Source organism: Mytilus californianus, unplaced genomic scaffold, assembly GCF_021869535.1.
Source record: "Mytilus californianus isolate M0D057914Y unplaced genomic scaffold, xbMytCali1.0.p SCAF_3, whole genome shotgun sequence".
NCBI lineage: Eukaryota > Metazoa > Mollusca > Bivalvia > Mytilida > Mytilidae > Mytilus > Mytilus californianus.
The window spans coordinates 35,440,364-35,457,093 of NW_026262679.1; the positions used below are offsets into that span (position 1 = coordinate 35,440,364).

The 16,730-nt window shown below is 32.6% G+C and overlaps 1 protein-coding gene across 2 annotated transcripts in view; it reads right to left on the reverse strand.

Annotated features, from left to right (window-relative positions):
* LOC127734447 (uncharacterized) overlaps positions 1-16,730 on the reverse strand; it is a 37,220-nt gene that overhangs the window by 13,732 nt on the left and 6,758 nt on the right. For both annotated transcript variants that reach the window (XM_052244311.1, XM_052244312.1), the window contains exons 3-16: positions 15,926-15,966; positions 14,453-15,398; positions 13,498-13,556; positions 13,188-13,250; positions 12,900-13,037; positions 10,796-10,918; positions 9,376-9,447; positions 8,489-8,595; positions 7,509-7,601; positions 5,675-5,761; positions 4,283-4,393; positions 2,469-2,646; positions 469-612; positions 135-220 (exon numbers count right to left, since the gene is read on the reverse strand). In XM_052244311.1, the coding sequence (XP_052100271.1) occupies positions 135-220; positions 469-612; positions 2,469-2,646; positions 4,283-4,393; positions 5,675-5,761; positions 7,509-7,601; positions 8,489-8,595; positions 9,376-9,447; positions 10,796-10,918; positions 12,900-13,037; positions 13,188-13,250; positions 13,498-13,556; positions 14,453-15,398; positions 15,926-15,966 (2,248 nt within the window). The remainder of the gene's footprint in view (positions 1-134; positions 221-468; positions 613-2,468; positions 2,647-4,282; positions 4,394-5,674; positions 5,762-7,508; positions 7,602-8,488; positions 8,596-9,375; positions 9,448-10,795; positions 10,919-12,899; positions 13,038-13,187; positions 13,251-13,497; positions 13,557-14,452; positions 15,399-15,925; positions 15,967-16,730) is intronic.

Below are 16,730 nucleotides of genomic sequence, written 5' to 3' on the forward strand. Positions count from 1 at the left end.
CAAAACTTTCTCTAACTCGATCGAATGACTCGATGTTTGTTGATGTTTATTGTGTTAACTTTTGGCTGTATCTTTTTTCATGATTCTTTTATAACATTCTTTTTGATTTTCTTTTTAAAATATGAAATACTTACTACAGCTCTACCTTCCGGTTTTACGTCTAGAACTGTTCCTATGGTTCCAAATCCACCATCATCATCTCCGTATCTCCAGTCTTCGCCTGTTTATATTCAAGCAATAATTGATTTAGATTGAACTATTGATTGATTGATGTTTAACTTCGCGTCAGCGAAAAAATGATATCTTGCGATGAAAGTGATTAAAAGAAAAAAATCTATTTTTTTATATCATGTACGTGTAATTCAATAGTCTGCACTTAAAAAGACCTAGTTTACAAAATTGGAAATACATAGTTTGTTTGAAATAATTATCTTTTGAATGTATGTATGTTTGTTTGTTTTTTCTCACCTCTTACAACTCTACATCCAACAGCAATCATCTCGTTTACCAGTATTCTGTTCTCATTTACTCTCCTCAAATTAAACATATTAGAACTTTCGTCGTATCGATAGATATTATTGTGTCCATTGTCCCATACAACTCGGACCCAACCTTTAATTCAAATTGTAAACAATACTAATTCATGTCATTTTTCATATTTCACAAAATCTGTGCTCAATTCTCATTTTAAAATTAAACACCGGTTTTTTCAAAGTAGATACGAAATCAAAGCGAATGACCTTCATACTTTGCATGAAGCGTAATACGAAAAACTTTTAACACAAATAGATTGTCAGATATTGTCCAGTGAGCTGAAAGCAGTATTTTTCTCCTTGAAATACAGTATACGTTATATCACACCGGGTATCTCAATCCGAAATCCGCTGAGAGATCCGAATCCCGAGGGACAATTACAAAAGACCTCAAACGGTGGCTACGTAAAATCTGGATCCGATTCCTACTGGGCATAATCGTAAAACTCGGTGGGAATCGGATCTAGATTTTACTCACCCATCGTTTGTGGTCTCGTGTAATTACTCCTCGGGATTCGGATCGAGATACCAGGTGTGTATATACTAGTAGCTGCAATCTGCAAAATGAAGATTTTAAAATGAAAATTCGTTAAATATTTGAAAATCTGATAATGATTCGTTGTTACACAATTCTATTAATCTATTAGGCGAATCGTCTTACGGCAAATACAAATCAGTATTTGTATGATTTGAACACCCTCTGTTAAGTTAAATATATATATTTAATAACGTCTTTCCAAACACTGATTTTTTTTAAAATAGAATCATGTGCAAAATAGTGTAGACGAGACCATTGGTTGGCGCGCTAAAATATCCCATTGACTGGGTCAGATTAGGTGAACGTTCGTCTGTAACGCCCACAACTCACGACATATTTATTATAGACATTTAAACTGTGGGGTTGACAAAGGGTCTCAGTGCCTAAATAAAGTAATTCGAAAAACTAATCAGGAATAACCTTGGTGTTTTGATTTATATTGAATACTTAAACGTTCTTTACTTGTGTTTTTGTTATGTTTTGATAATCAATTTTTATGATATCGCAAGTTCTTTCAGCAAAAAAGGATTTAACTGGCTTTAAAAGTTACAATGGATGTGTTGATTATTATCATTTTTTCGGACGTCAATTGCGGTTGTCCTATTATGTCATCTTTTAACTTTTATCTGGTCAAAATTTTATTTTAGAACGAATGCATGATCAACTTTAAAAAGTGTGCAAACACAAAACATATAGACAAAATATACTTCTTTCCTGTCTTTATCGTACTTGCAAGTTATTAGACAGTAAAAAGGCTATTTAGATCAAGCCTTGTGAAATTTGCATTTACGTTTTTGAATAGGTAAAATGTATAGTTTGGTGAACTTTTCATCTAACTATTTTACTTGTGAAAAACCCTTGGCAACAGAAACATATTCAGCTTTTTTTTTAATCGACCCAATTCACATAGTAATGGACGACTTCGTACATTTTATGATCGCAAAAAATATATGTATATAATATACTGTGCACTGTAGTTCGTATATATACTGAGACCCTTTGGCAACCCCACAGTTTAAATGTTTATAATAAATACGTCGTGAGTTGTAGGCGTTACAGACGAACGTTCACCTTATCAATGGTCTCGTCTACACTGTTTTGCAAATGATTCTAAAGGCATTGATGACCTTGACAACATATGGCACAACTTTGTAGATTTTTGTTTTTCAATGATCTTCATTTTCGTTATGTTTGTTTTGACACTCCTTCTGTTTGAATCGAGCACCAATAATGAGTCTTAATTATTTAGACAAAACGCGTGCCTGTGATCTACCTTATAAGACAGGTATCTTCGATGAGTTTTACACCAAATGATTCGATACCACTACTGATAGACATTTTGTTCCCGATTTGATATTCTAATGATATTTAAGATGCAACATGCATTCTAGCCTTACCATTGTCGTGTTGTCCTATTACAGTACCCGGAGAGTTTCCATCTTGATTACCATACGTCCATAAAGGGCCACGTCGTACCCTATCTCCTAGATGTAATGTTCGACATTTTAATTCCTTATAGGTTCCTTCCTTCAATTCATTGTTAGTAAATTCCACCACAAAATCAATACAATCTTCCTGTGTGAGTATAATAATATATCGGAGAATGTTTTGTAATTATCATTATTATTTCTGGTATTATTATTCTGTAATATAGTTATTTTTCTCCTTGCAATTTGTTTCAATACAGACGCTGATCTTTTAATGTTAATGATTTACTTTGAATAGACGACTCTTTATACAAAGTATTGGTATAAATGAAGGTTTTTCTACGAAGTACTCCCAAAGGTTCTATCTTTTTTCAAGGTATAAATAATTCAACAGTTGCTTACTCTCTGTGCTATCAATTATTGCAAATTCATTCAAATAATTACATATTAGTGAATACAGTTCAAATCAATGACTGTATCAAATGAATTCCTAATTTCCGTGGCACGTAGTGTATTTCTATATACAAGCTGCAAGCTAGTCGACAAACATACGTTTGTGTTTTAGTTGTCTTTGTGGTAAAAGTGGTGTTATGTTAAGAACATAAGGTATAGAGAAGACCGTTTGAGAAGAATGTTCCTCTAATATTTACAAAAAAACAAAATTTGAATAAAAGAGAATAATAGAGTATAAATACTGTATTCTAACTAGGTAAATCAAACTGATATTGGTAATTTATTTTAGATATTTTCAAACGTGGAGGACATATTTAAAGTTGAGGTATAATAGAAACTATTATTTGGCCCCTGATTTGCCAAAAAAATTTACCTATGCAAGCCTTTCAATACATGTTCTGGATATAATAAGATTTCACGAAAAGGGGATGGTGGTGCATTAATTAAGTAAAATTGCTGTTTTTTCGGCATTCATATCATGCAAAATGATAAGATATTTATTAATTGACCTCTGAGGTTGTGTTTTCAAATCCAGCTCATTGCAAGATGCGTTAGATTCCGATCTTAAGTGAAGGGGGTTGCCCGTTATTCAGTCGAAGGTCAATGGTTCTCTCCCGGTACTCCTGCTGTCTCAACCAATAAAAAACATACCGTTATGAGATAGTCAAGAATGCTGAAAGAGGCGTTTAACGTCAACAAACAATTAATCATATCACCCTGCTCAGTTCTTCGTAAAATTGCATATCACGGCGCTTACGGTGACCTATAGTTGTGAATTTCTGTGTCATTTGGTCTCTTGTGGAGAGTTGTCTCATTGGCAATCATACCACATCTTCTTTTTTTCATAAATACATAAATACAATCCGATAAATCGATTATCAGGTTGTCTGTATATTGATATTGTAAAATATCAACTGCTCTACACAATATGAAGACTTCGCAGTTTATATTTTACAGTATCCATATGCAGACAACCTGATAATAGGTACCTATTCTGGAAAAGGGATGTAATCTTATTTGAACAATTTCAATCGCCCCGTAATATACTTCCGATGCTAAAAAGTAAAGTATACTTTATGTATAAGTCACGTCGCAATTCTGGGAAATTTTTATCAATTTTTATCAAACTTGACTTAATTTTTTCGAATTTATTCAGTATAGTCAATAGTGTTTCCTGCATTAAAAAATTGATTCAAATACAAAATTTGTATAAGAATGGTATTTCTTGTTTTTACAAGCATGGTAGCGCTCAAAGCTATTGAGATTTGTTTTTCAACTTGAAATGTTTAATTTATAAATTGTTTGAGGTGAAGAACAGTTGCGTATCTTACGCTCTGGTCCTCTGGATTTTTTGTTACTTCATAAATTTTTTGACTGATTAAGTCTCTATTTGGTTCTTCGCCTAAAAATTTCATCTCTCCTGCTACTCTTGCAGCTATTCCCTATAAGTAAAACATTGTTAAAGTTATGGTAATTAGAAGGGAGAAACAGTTACAACATTATCAAAAGGAAGCCATTTATAAACAATGAAGTCAATAATGAATTTTTTCAATGAAACAATTAATTAATGTTTAATATTCAGAGGGTAATTCAAATTATTTTCAAGACGAGAACATTTTAACGGGATATGATGAGTCTTTTGTAGACGAAACGCGCGACTGGCGTACGAACTTATAAGCTTAGTATCTTTGATGATGTTTTATTGTATCACATCGACACTCAGCAAGACAATTGCCGCAATGGTTGATAGGGTAAAAGGTCGTAGACTGAGACATACATTGTATCAACCCGCCAGAAAATTGTTTTTTCATTCCTTCGAATCAATAAGTCTTTACTCTTTCTCTTATTATGCAACGTTTAAAATGGAAACACTTAAAATTTGCAGTCATAACAAGCTTGCAACCTAGAAGTCATTGAAGAGTAATGAAAACAGTAGATGATTTAAGGTTTTTTAAATGAATATTTGTGAAGCAACATTATATTCCCTTTATAATATTAAAAGTAAAATGAGCGTACAATATCTCCCGGTTTAAATATGCACTTCACGCTGTACAGAATTGTTTCAAAATGTTAACTTTATCTTAAGTTTCACTTGGTGTTCTTTTCATTTTATTAAATATCCCAAACAATAAAAAGGATATCCCGCAAATATTGATCAATGTTGTTTTCTAGGAATATTTATTTTATGTATCAAGCTCGTGCGATCTAACATTCTATGCGAGGCAACGATTTGAAAAAAACCCGATAGTGTAACTTTTCATATAAGTATTAAGACCATTTGTTTTTGTTTTTGTTTTTTTCGTTTGAATGGTTTCACATTTTGTCATCTCACGGCCCTTCATAGTGCACTATACAGTAGGGGTTGCACATTGTTGAAAACCGTAAGACGACCTATAATTTCTTAAATCCGCGTTATTTGGGCTATGTAGGATGGTTGTCCAATTCGCAATCCTATCATATGTCCTTATTTTATATCAAGGTGATACCATGTCTATGCTTGCCTTTATAATCGACAAATATCATATGGTTTGTTGCTTGAAATGAAAATTCTACCAAAATTTTTAGAATACGTACATAAGTTTTATCTAATATTTAGCGTTGTTTTTGATTTTCTAAGTATCATGTTTCTTTTCTTTTGTTTTTTGTTTTATTTTGTATAATGTTTGTTATTGTTAAGAGTTTAGTTGCTATCATTAAATCATAACCATACAGCATCAACTTACAAGAGTTTGGGTCAGTCTTATTAAACGATACATCTCACCGATTGATATCACTTTTCCTTTTGTCTCTTTAACTGCTTGTTCCATAATCTTCAAATAAAATTATCACAAAACTTACCATAATAGCGGTGTATTTATTTTAAACAAATTGAATAAGTCCGTTTACATTTTTTTGATTGGCATAATGAAAGTTTACATAATTAGTATAGAAATATTTAAAAAAAAAAAGAATTTAAAGACAAATGATTATATTTCTACATGTTTTTTTTTTAAAAATAAGAAAAAGACAGGAAACTGTATCTCAACGTTGCATAGATACATGATAATTGAGCAGAATGCAAGTGATGTAAAATGCGGAAAGGTAAACTGTTCCTGTTTCCCATGTTGCACCTTTCGGGGTACTCATTAAAAATCAATGTATTTCGTGAAATCCAGTGATAAGTCTAGATGTAAATGTATGTTACCGTTTTAAGGTTCGATACACGTGTTTTTGAATTCATGAGGCTTTACACGTGCGAAGTTAAATGTTGAAGGAAGCAAAAGGGTTAAACAAGCTGAATCCATCTTATGTCAACTTTTCATCAGTGTTTGTTACTTTATTTTAGAGAATTCTTATAATTTATTTTAAAAATAAAGAAATCAAAGTCAAAATTTATTATTTTAATCACGTGGTTAGCGGATATTCAAAAGATAGATGTTGCCATTGGGAGCTGACAGTAAAGCAACAACAGTATTATCAACAAATTGGTAGCAATATAAATGTTTAATACATTTTTATTTTGAATCACATGTGTTTCAAGGATATAAAAAACGATGCGCGAGCTACCAACATAACAATAAAAAAAAACGCAAGATGAAGAAAAACAGACAATAGCAATGCCAAAATAACGACGAAAAGACAAAGAAATGTCTACAAAACACTACACCGAAAATTGAAAACTGACCAACAACTTTAAAACAGGGTGAACTTAGGTGTCCTGGACGGGTAAGTAGCTACTACCCACTAGATCCACTAGAGGCACCTTTCGTGTTGTTCATTGTAATTACGATCGGACGCGACTTTACAAACTTTCCTTGTTCTTTCTCTGAAAAGGACGTGTGCTCGGCAGATAAGAGCAATATCAGTTTTAACATCTTTGATTGACCCGACAGGTGATTTAACTTATGAACTCCCGTATTTGATTGATTGTTGTATCTTAACGTCCTGTGGCAAATATTTCATGCATATTCAGGACGAGAACAAATTAACAATAAATACAATAGGTAGGTTCTGTAATGTAGGCCATCCGGGAAGAAGGTCGGGGATATTTAGACTGCCACTGGAAAATGAGGGTAAATTGGATAGGGACAGCAGTTTCGCCTTGCAACAGGTCACCTATGGACCCCTCAAAGAGTTGTTGCAAGGGTTCTTAACGTGCAGAGAGCGTGGCATTCTCTCTACACGAGGCATCGGATTTAACGTCCCCATTCTGACCGGACGTGGCTGCGTACTTGTACATCCCGCACAGCCAAACGGACGCCCCACTTTAGCGAGGGTTTTACCGCCTGTCGGAGGAAGACCAATGGTGACCATATTTCTATTCCTCAGTAACCCTTGGGGGATTCTCCCGCATTTGAAGCCAGCTTACTACTAAGAGACCATCGAGGTAGTTCATATCTTAAAAGTCGTTAAGTGTCATTCGGTCTTTACTGTCAGATAGTGCTGTCTGATTATTTCAAAATGAGTTTCATGCTTTTATTGATCAACTAAAATTGAAGTTTCTATACTTAAAAGGAATTGTTTTTATCAGAGTGCATGTTAAAACATTTGTTGTATATATCATTATAATCTACTCACAACACTGATATTTTTTTCTTCAAGTTGAACATGATAAACTCTAATGGAACGTTCAGCTAATGTCCTAATCACGCCAGATACTTCCGAATCAGTCTGAAAACAGAATTTAAACTTCTTTGGCATATCTGCGCAATATTCATTTGCCTACATTCTGATATATATACACGTAATCATCCAATTCACACATTTTTGTAAAGATAGTTTGCTCCATTTTGAATTTTTGTGAAGCAGAATTTCATAATGATGAGAAAGTAAAATTACCGTAGACAATTCTTAAATGCCTTTGGTAAATTCAACATATCTGAGGGGAATTAGTCGTGATATACAAAAATATAAAATATTAAATAAATGATAGTATTGAAGATAAATTTACTATCAGTGATTGTTGTCACGAATTATATGGAAAATAAATGTTTTATTACTAAAATTCAAGAAAACTGAACTTGATCTTTTTAGATTTTTCTATTCCAATGATTATTTTATGAAAAATAATGGACGCATTGCATATACACTCAACTTTTATTATACTATTAGAAAATGTATAATAAATTAAAAAAAAAATGGAGAAGACTTGAAAAAGTGTGCTTGACTTGTTTTTTATTGTTTCAAGAGGGATTTTAGGACCGAAAAGACAGATACTATTTTAACTGAAAACAGTCAAGCATGACAAAGTTAATAAGCTACCTTTATTCATATTTTCCTGATAAAAAGAAGTAATAACGCAAGTGAATTTCCTATTAACGCAATTCACTAAAAAAAATCGTAACTTTCTTAAAGGTGCACATAATCTTTACCAGAATATTCAAAAATTCAAAGTAAATGACCAGACATTATCACTTAAAAAACCCAAAAAGGTCTGTATCGCTATGAGAACTTAAATACAGAAAATATCATACATTGAGATAGCGTGAAATATCACTTTGCATTGAATTAAAAGAAGGTATTGTACTTTATCAACAACATATATAAATCACAGCTACCGTAATAACTTCCTGTTCCTTGTCTGGAAAATCATTTGGGGAGGTGCCATCAGTGAACATTATCATATGGCCTTGAACGAGGACATCTGCCATACGTGCAACTGTCCCTGCAGAAAAAAGTTATAAGAAATAAGGGAACCAACATCTATTAATTGTATCAGGCTATTAATCAGGTTCTAAAAATTATTTCATATTTATCATTTGAAAGTATTTCAATTAACACGATTGCTTACTTGTAAGTGCAAAATTACGAAGCCATATTATGGTCATAATTATAAATTAACTGTTTACAAAACTTTGAATTTTTCGAAATACTGAGGATTTTCTGCCCCAGGAATAGATTACCATTGCTGTATTTGGCAAAACTTTGAAGAATTTTGGGTCTTCAATGCTCTTCAACTTCGTACTTTATTTGGCCCTTTTAACTTTTTTGATTCGAGCGTCACTGATGACTCTTTTGAAGACGAAATGCGATTCTGGCGTACAAAATTTCAATCATGGTATCCATGATGATTAAATTCATCGTAATCGAAAATTAACATACCCGTCTTTTACTTCAGAATAAAACAAAAATTGATGAAAGCAAGACTTTCTATCAAACAAATCATTCAAAAGTTGAAATTGAGCAGCGATATTCACAACAGTTGTGCTTTGGTGCTAGGTCTAATATGCTTTTGTTTATACTTTAACTTTGCAATTTATTTTCACGTAGCATAATGTCTATAATTGAATGTCTGACTATTTTTGAAAAGTTTACAATCTTACTTAAATAATCAGCGTCAAATATATAAGTTGCATATAATAAAATTTAGAATGAATAAATTTTTATTAGAATTGCACGATAAGACAGCTGTTGAAAGTTTGAGTTATTTAAATATTTTAACTACCAGCTTGTACTGTAGCCATTCCCATTATCAGTCCTCCAACTAAAGGAGCTTCTCCCTCTGGTTCCAATTCATCTAAAAAAAAATCATTGCAAGTCAAGAGACTGAAAAAGTTTGATAAATATTAGGCAACAGTATTTTACCAGTAGATCTATTAAAATCTCATAAATATATAGTGAGAAAATACAAATCGAGGTAACAAACAAAACCTTGTAAAGCGCATGAACTCGGACAAAAGAGTAAAAGAGAGGCGGAAGATACCAAAGGAATAGTCAAACTAATACGCCGAAAACGAACTGACAATGCCATGGCAAATAACAAAAAGACGACCAAAAGATAAACAACAGTCTAGATAAGAAACAACACAGAAACTAAAGACTGAGCAACAGGTAATCGTCTCTTGATATGCATTCATCATCCGCCATGCGAATCACCGCTTAGTAAAAATGTCACAATCTGGAATAGAACACAACCGGTTTAACTACTGACCCAACAACTATTCAGGTATTTAAAGATCTAAAACCACGAAAACATGTCGCTAGTGAGTTGAAACACCGACATATCGTACAGACCAACCAATAAGTGACGTGAAAGAGGTATGACTAACATCCCCTTGATTTGTTTGAGATCAGGGCCGTTTTCCAAACGCTGTTTTTTTTACTAAAATTCAATGTTGTAAGAATGCGATCAAATAAAAGCTTAAAACTGTGATATATAAATTATGATAGATTTGTGCAAACGCTGACACCAATTTCAAAAAAGATATGTAGGTCACTTTAAGCAGATCTAAAAATCATAGCAGAGGTAAAATTAAGGAGTATCTTTTGATACATTAAAGATAAATACATTTTGTAAAGATGTCTTCTGACGTAACATTTAAACAAAACGGGTAAAATATGCAAACTTGTATCGAAATTGCCTTCACCAGAAATTTGAAACACAAGAAAAACTTTGACTGTACGTATTTATGTAAATTAAGCGTCAGCAGTTTGCCGTTGTTCAAATCTCGTAAATCGAAAGGATCGAGACCGTGTGTGTTGACAAGGTATGCGTCTCCAGCTATGCATTACCCACCATGCGAATCACTTAAAGTTGTCGAAAAGCCTGCAGGTATATTATTTAGACACTCATAATGATTCCAGTAAGTTTGATCGAAGTGTTTACTCGAACCTACGAGGGAAACGGAAACTGAACAAATTAGCCATGATTCTTCTGTTGTGATATGAGTAAAACGCAGAATTATTTGCATATACAAATAATTAAGCCTGCAATCAACCGTTGCATAAGCAATGATTAGAATTTGTATTAAGGAAAATTACAAAATTGGATTTTATTTTCACATTCATTAAAAGACGCTTACAAATTTAAATCAGTGACCAAGAAAATGTAAGATTATTATTAAATCTATATTCCTCTAATTTACCTATTAAAGTGAGCAGCAGACCGTAGTCACTCGTATGTTCATGCAGCAATCTACTTTGTCCACCAAACACAGCAATTCCCACATTCTCTTCTAATCCTTTTGTTCTCTTAATCTGTTGGACACCTTTAAATGTAAAGGAAAATGCTAAATTAAATACTGAAAATGCCTTTAAAGATGGTTTTTTGTTGTTTTTGTTGTTTTTTCATAATTGAACTGCAGCAGAATTAAAAGATGAGTTTTATAAATTATTTATTCTGAATGGAATTACGAAATGATTTCTATGTTTGTCTCAATTCATGATTTAGAATAATAATTTGAACAATTAAATGTTCAGTACCTCGTTATAATATCTCATTGTCCAAACTTACTAGACCACATCGATGGTATCGTGGAAGCCTGCACCCCAGTGTGAGGTTATAGGCGTTCGCGCGTATGCCTACAAATAACTCATCAGTGACGTTCGATTCAAAAAGTTAAGGGGCCAAATAAAGTACGAATTAACCTCTTATCGTTCGAATATGCTAGTAAAATTTGTTGCTCGACAAACATCTAGTAATCAATCAACTCCCTAGACGAATATATTCTCTGTCATGAATCACAGTTGTCTTTTATCATGTGTCCGATTATAAAATCAGTTATAAAGGGTTGCTGATTCTGACACTTGCTAATTTGTAAAACTTTAATTGCCCTGGTGAATTGAACATCCAGGACAGGAAATAACTTACATGTTGTCGCACCGCTTTCACACCACACATAATTCGAGTGGTTCTAATTTTGTCTCCTATAGTTTTTGTTTTATAATTTAACTGGTAATATTCTAATTGTTTTTCTAATACAATATGGATAAATTGTATGATTGCAATTGAGACAACTACCTAACAGAGCCCAAAGGACGAGAATGTTAACAAGTATAGAGCACTGTACGGCCTTCAGCAATCCCGAAAACAAATACCGTGCAGTAACACCACGATTAATACAATTAGCTACGGCAACCACTAAATTACAAACTCCTTATATGTCACAGGCACATAAGGACTCATCAGATCGACACCAAGCACACGAAAAAGTCCCTATCAAAATACATATAAACTGATGAAACAGAAATATTTCTCGCCAAAATGTACTTTAGATAGTAAAATGCAAATGATGCAATCCAAATGGCAATATCTTAACATGTAAACTATGAAAAAAACATTCAAAGTCATTGAAGCCATGACTGAAGGTGCAGGGCCAAATAATGTCCCTGGAAATGAGATATGCTGAATAAATGCTGATACAACTACAAACAAAATATCATTGACTGCTCATAAGTGGATCGGCTTAATCTGACTTAACACACAAACTTTATCTTGCAAACAATGCAAAAGTTTCTAAGACAATGCACCATGATGGAAGGGGGTTTATAATCTCCATGGAAATGCGATGTGCCAATGCTTATACAACTGCTACCAAATATCTATTACTTACAATTAATGGTTCATCCTAAACTGATCTTATCACAAATTTTAACATTTCAAATATGCAAAAGCTTCAAAGACAACAGATCATGACTAAGGGAACAGAGCCCTATAATCTCCTTAGATATAAGATGTGCCAATTTTCATACAACTGCATACCAAATACCAATGATTTATCAATAGTGGTTCCCCGTAAAATGACCTTATCACAAACTTTTAAATTTAAACTCAGCAAAAGTTGCAAAGTATATAGGCCATAACTTAGTGGACGGAGTCAAAACTACCTTCATGGAAATGAAATGTGCTAATGCTGATACAACTGTATATCAAATATCATTGACTTACCATATGTGGTTCCCCTTACACTGACTTAATCACAAACTTTTACATTTAAACTAAGCAAACGTTTCAAAGTTAATAAACCATGCATGAGAAGGCAAGACCAAATAATCAGCATGACAATAAAATGTGCCAATGCTAATACAAATGCATACCAAATATTATTGACTTACCCATAGTGGTTTCCCTAAAATCTACTTAACTATGAACTTTAACGACGCCCCCGAAAACAACATACCTTCGTACAGGTGAGACAAAACACAAGTTAACCTACTTTTATACATATACGTATATACATTTAAAAGTACCTTCAATATATCTTTTGGCAGCTGATTTCATTGATTCGAATTTATCTCCTCTCATATGTTCACATATATCTAGTACTAGGGTAACATCGTGACCATGCCATCCTCTCTCTACAGCACCTGACTGTACTCTAATATTGGCTGAAAATGAACAAAGAATATTTTTTTATAATGTTCAAGATTACTATCATTTTGGAAAGCAGACTTATCTACAGTTTTACCTGACAAGTAGCCTGAGGATTAATCTTTAATTCACATGTAATACCAGTAACAGATTGTCATAAAGCTTACCTGCTACAGTGACTTGTTCGGCATATTTGTACCAGTCTTCAATTGTTGCTCTTCTTTCAAACCCTGTCAAGATAAGCAGAAATACAATTTGAATCAGTGCATTAATCATCTGCACGCTTTAGAAGTGTTATTAAATAGGAAAATTAGTATAAATCTTTTCAAAATAAAAAAAAATGTAAATTGTCTAGCTTTGAAAATATAAAAAAAACATTAGCATTCACAAATAACAATTTAGGAAATATCTGTTTGATTTTCTTTTTTTGTAACTATTCATATTTTGATACGTTTCAATTAAGACAGAAGTATTTACCAGTTCCATATAGGTTTTCTGCTCCATCTTGAAACACATCGCCAGACTCATATTCATAGCTTTGAAAAAAGAATGTATGATAACAAAATCTATCATGCGTAATAAAATGTGTAATGACAGAATAATCGCTCTGTAGGCATGTTTGAGACACGGAATTATTTATGCACACATCTTGTTTTATTCAATGAGCCAGAATGAATATTTCTTCATTGAATACATTCTATGTTTTGTTTATAGGTTTGGCACTTTGTGTGCGATTCTTCTATATACAGTTTGATTTTAAAGATATCCAGATCGTTTTTTGTTTATGTTTTATTAATGCTCGTTTTAGAGATAAAGTATATGGCTAAGCGATAGCCATTCTGATTGGAAAATACTGTTTATCTCTTGTTGCAAATTAATTCCATTAGTGTTATGATTCATATTTTATAGTAACACCTTATATACACCCAAATAAACACCACCTGGGCAGGTATTTAGATGGTATTTGTATAATACGAAAAACATGTAGTTTCTAAATATACAAATGATTAATCCACCGTCACATTCTTATTGAACTTAAATTGTGACCGATGTCCTTTTTCTACTTTGATATCAGAATATCATATGGTAATAATTATATCAAAATTGAATATAAATGAAACGACTTTTCTTTTGTTGTTGTTAACTTCATAATGTTCGTTGATTCCTCCTTGTAGAGTGCGCATTTCGTCTGGTTCGTCCTTTGATTTAGTAATCTGTGTAATATTTTATTTCTTGAATTTTAGAGGAATCATGTTTTTTGAAATTTTATTTGCAATTGTGATTTTTGTCTTTTTTCAACTCATTATAGAAATCGCTGCCTTGGTATCTTTTTGTTATCAAACTTAGAATAAATCAGTTGAAAAATCATAAATGGTTTAAATATAAATAATCATGATGTTTGTTCAAATGTCTTTACATTATGATAAATTACCTGTCAGATTGTTCTGAATGATTCGGTTTTATATTTAATGGTGATACTTCTTCTGTTTTCCCTTCAACAGAGGCGATAAAAATACCCTCATAGCATGTTTGATCAGTAAGTAATCTTACACGATTGTCAAACATCAAATTTGTACGTGCATTCTTCAAACCAAAATTGTTCTTTAGTATTTTCTTTGTATGAATATTTGATTCACAACTTGTAGATTTTATTCCCCTTCCCTTCTCTAAAGTATTCAATGGTACCCCTGGATTTTTTTCTACATTCTCATTATTTGTATCGCTGCTGTAATCCGTATGAAGCCCATGTTTCAGTCTATGATCGTCTGACTCCATTCTGTTCAAACTACGTTTTTTATTTGCTGGAATATTTGATGGAAACCATATATTGTTTGTTGGAACCTGCGTCTGACATGAATAAACTTGATATTGTTGACTATTGTTGTATACATGATTAGCCTTCGTAGTTTCATTTTTTACATTACATATATCTAGTGGATTTTGGCCATTCGTAGATATTGGCTTAACAATACCACACAAATCATTTTCAACTTTAGGCGGTGAACTTTGATTATCTACAAAAGCAGTAGTCGGAATTTTGTCATCAACAGAAGCTGAAATTTCACATTTTTGACTGAAATTATAAGCCGAAGAACAGTTGCTTCTTACTATATTTTCTGTTGAATTTAAATTGTTTGAACATAACTGGCCATTGAAGTCAATTATAGATCCAGGTTCTAACGTTTTAATTCGTGGTGAATTTTTGGAATCAGGTGCTCGTTTGATTGATTCGTTGTTGGTTTTTCTTTTAGGTTCAATATCACCTTGCAATTTGTTAACTTTTTTAATCAATTTTCCAAGTGAACTTTGGATTTCTTTGATACTATTTGCTTGCTGTAAAAACTGCCCTTCCAGATCATTAATGCGTTCTTCAAATTCTGAAATATTGTATAGGTATATATCTATCGTCTGTTTTACCATATTAAGAAATATAAGAATGGTTGTTGTTTATTTAAAAAACATCTTTTTCTTTCATTATAGGATTTTCTTTCTTATTCGGTGTTTTCAATCACAAAAATGAAAACCAATAAGCTAACAATTTGCTAAAATATTAACATTTTCATGTAGCTAAAACACAACATGATTATCAACGATAAGACCATTTTCTGTATGATAAAACATAATATAATTCGATTGGAATCAACATGTAAACAGTGTTAACAGATGTAAATTTATTTTGATAACAAAGATTTTGTCATCTACAGTTTGACACAAAACACAGTATATAAACGCTTTCACAAAGGTTGGAATATGTAAAGTGCTTTGCATAACATGGAGTTCAGTATTTGTTATACTTTTTTGTTAAGGATTTCAAGTACTAGTAATTGTAAATTAAAACATTTAGATTTTTTCGTTTCTTTCCTTACAAACTTCAGGTAAAGGTTTCATACTATATGATACTTACTTTCATCTTTTTGGCATCTCAAACTGGACCGGTTATGGTTCCTAAAAGAAAAATTTCATTAGTTTATATTGTTTAACAGCAAACGTATAACATATGAAATGATTGGACACAAGACGTCTTTTGGACTCACCATGGTTTTAATGCAACAACTAATGTCATCTGACTGCCATATTTGAGACCTTTTGGGGGATAGGCGGTCAACTGAGACGAGTTGGTTAGATCGCATATAAGAGTTGCGTCTCTTTATTGACACTTTAAAATATTGTTTGTTTTACTAAACACCACAGTCCGCGACCTTATCTATCGTTTCGATCATTTTTTATTGGTAGATGAAGCCAGAGTTCACAAGAAGAACCACCAAACTTCGGCAGAAAAACTACCAATCCTTATCAATTAGGATCGGAGTTGAACACACCTCGCTTCCAGCGTGAATCAAACTCACACCCTGAAAGTTAAAAAGGCTGTGGATACCAGATTATTTTATTGACAACATATTTGTAACGTTTGGCGGACGTGCTTTTTTACAGGCAAACGTCATTCCTTTGAAAACGATCTGTGTACCTCTTCTTCTCGACTTGTTCCTTTATTTTTTTAGGCAGATCTCATAACTAAGCGTTTTGAGAATAATGAGAAGAAGCTAGCTTTGTCCTCGAAATTCACGTTTTGCTATCACGTAGATAATGTTGTCTTATTAATTGATTTAAAATTTGGTAACTAGGTTTAACGAATCAATCGAACAAACTTGAGAAAATGAATACCGCATTTCGGTTAAGTCTGCCTCGTATCTGGACTAACATATAGCAAA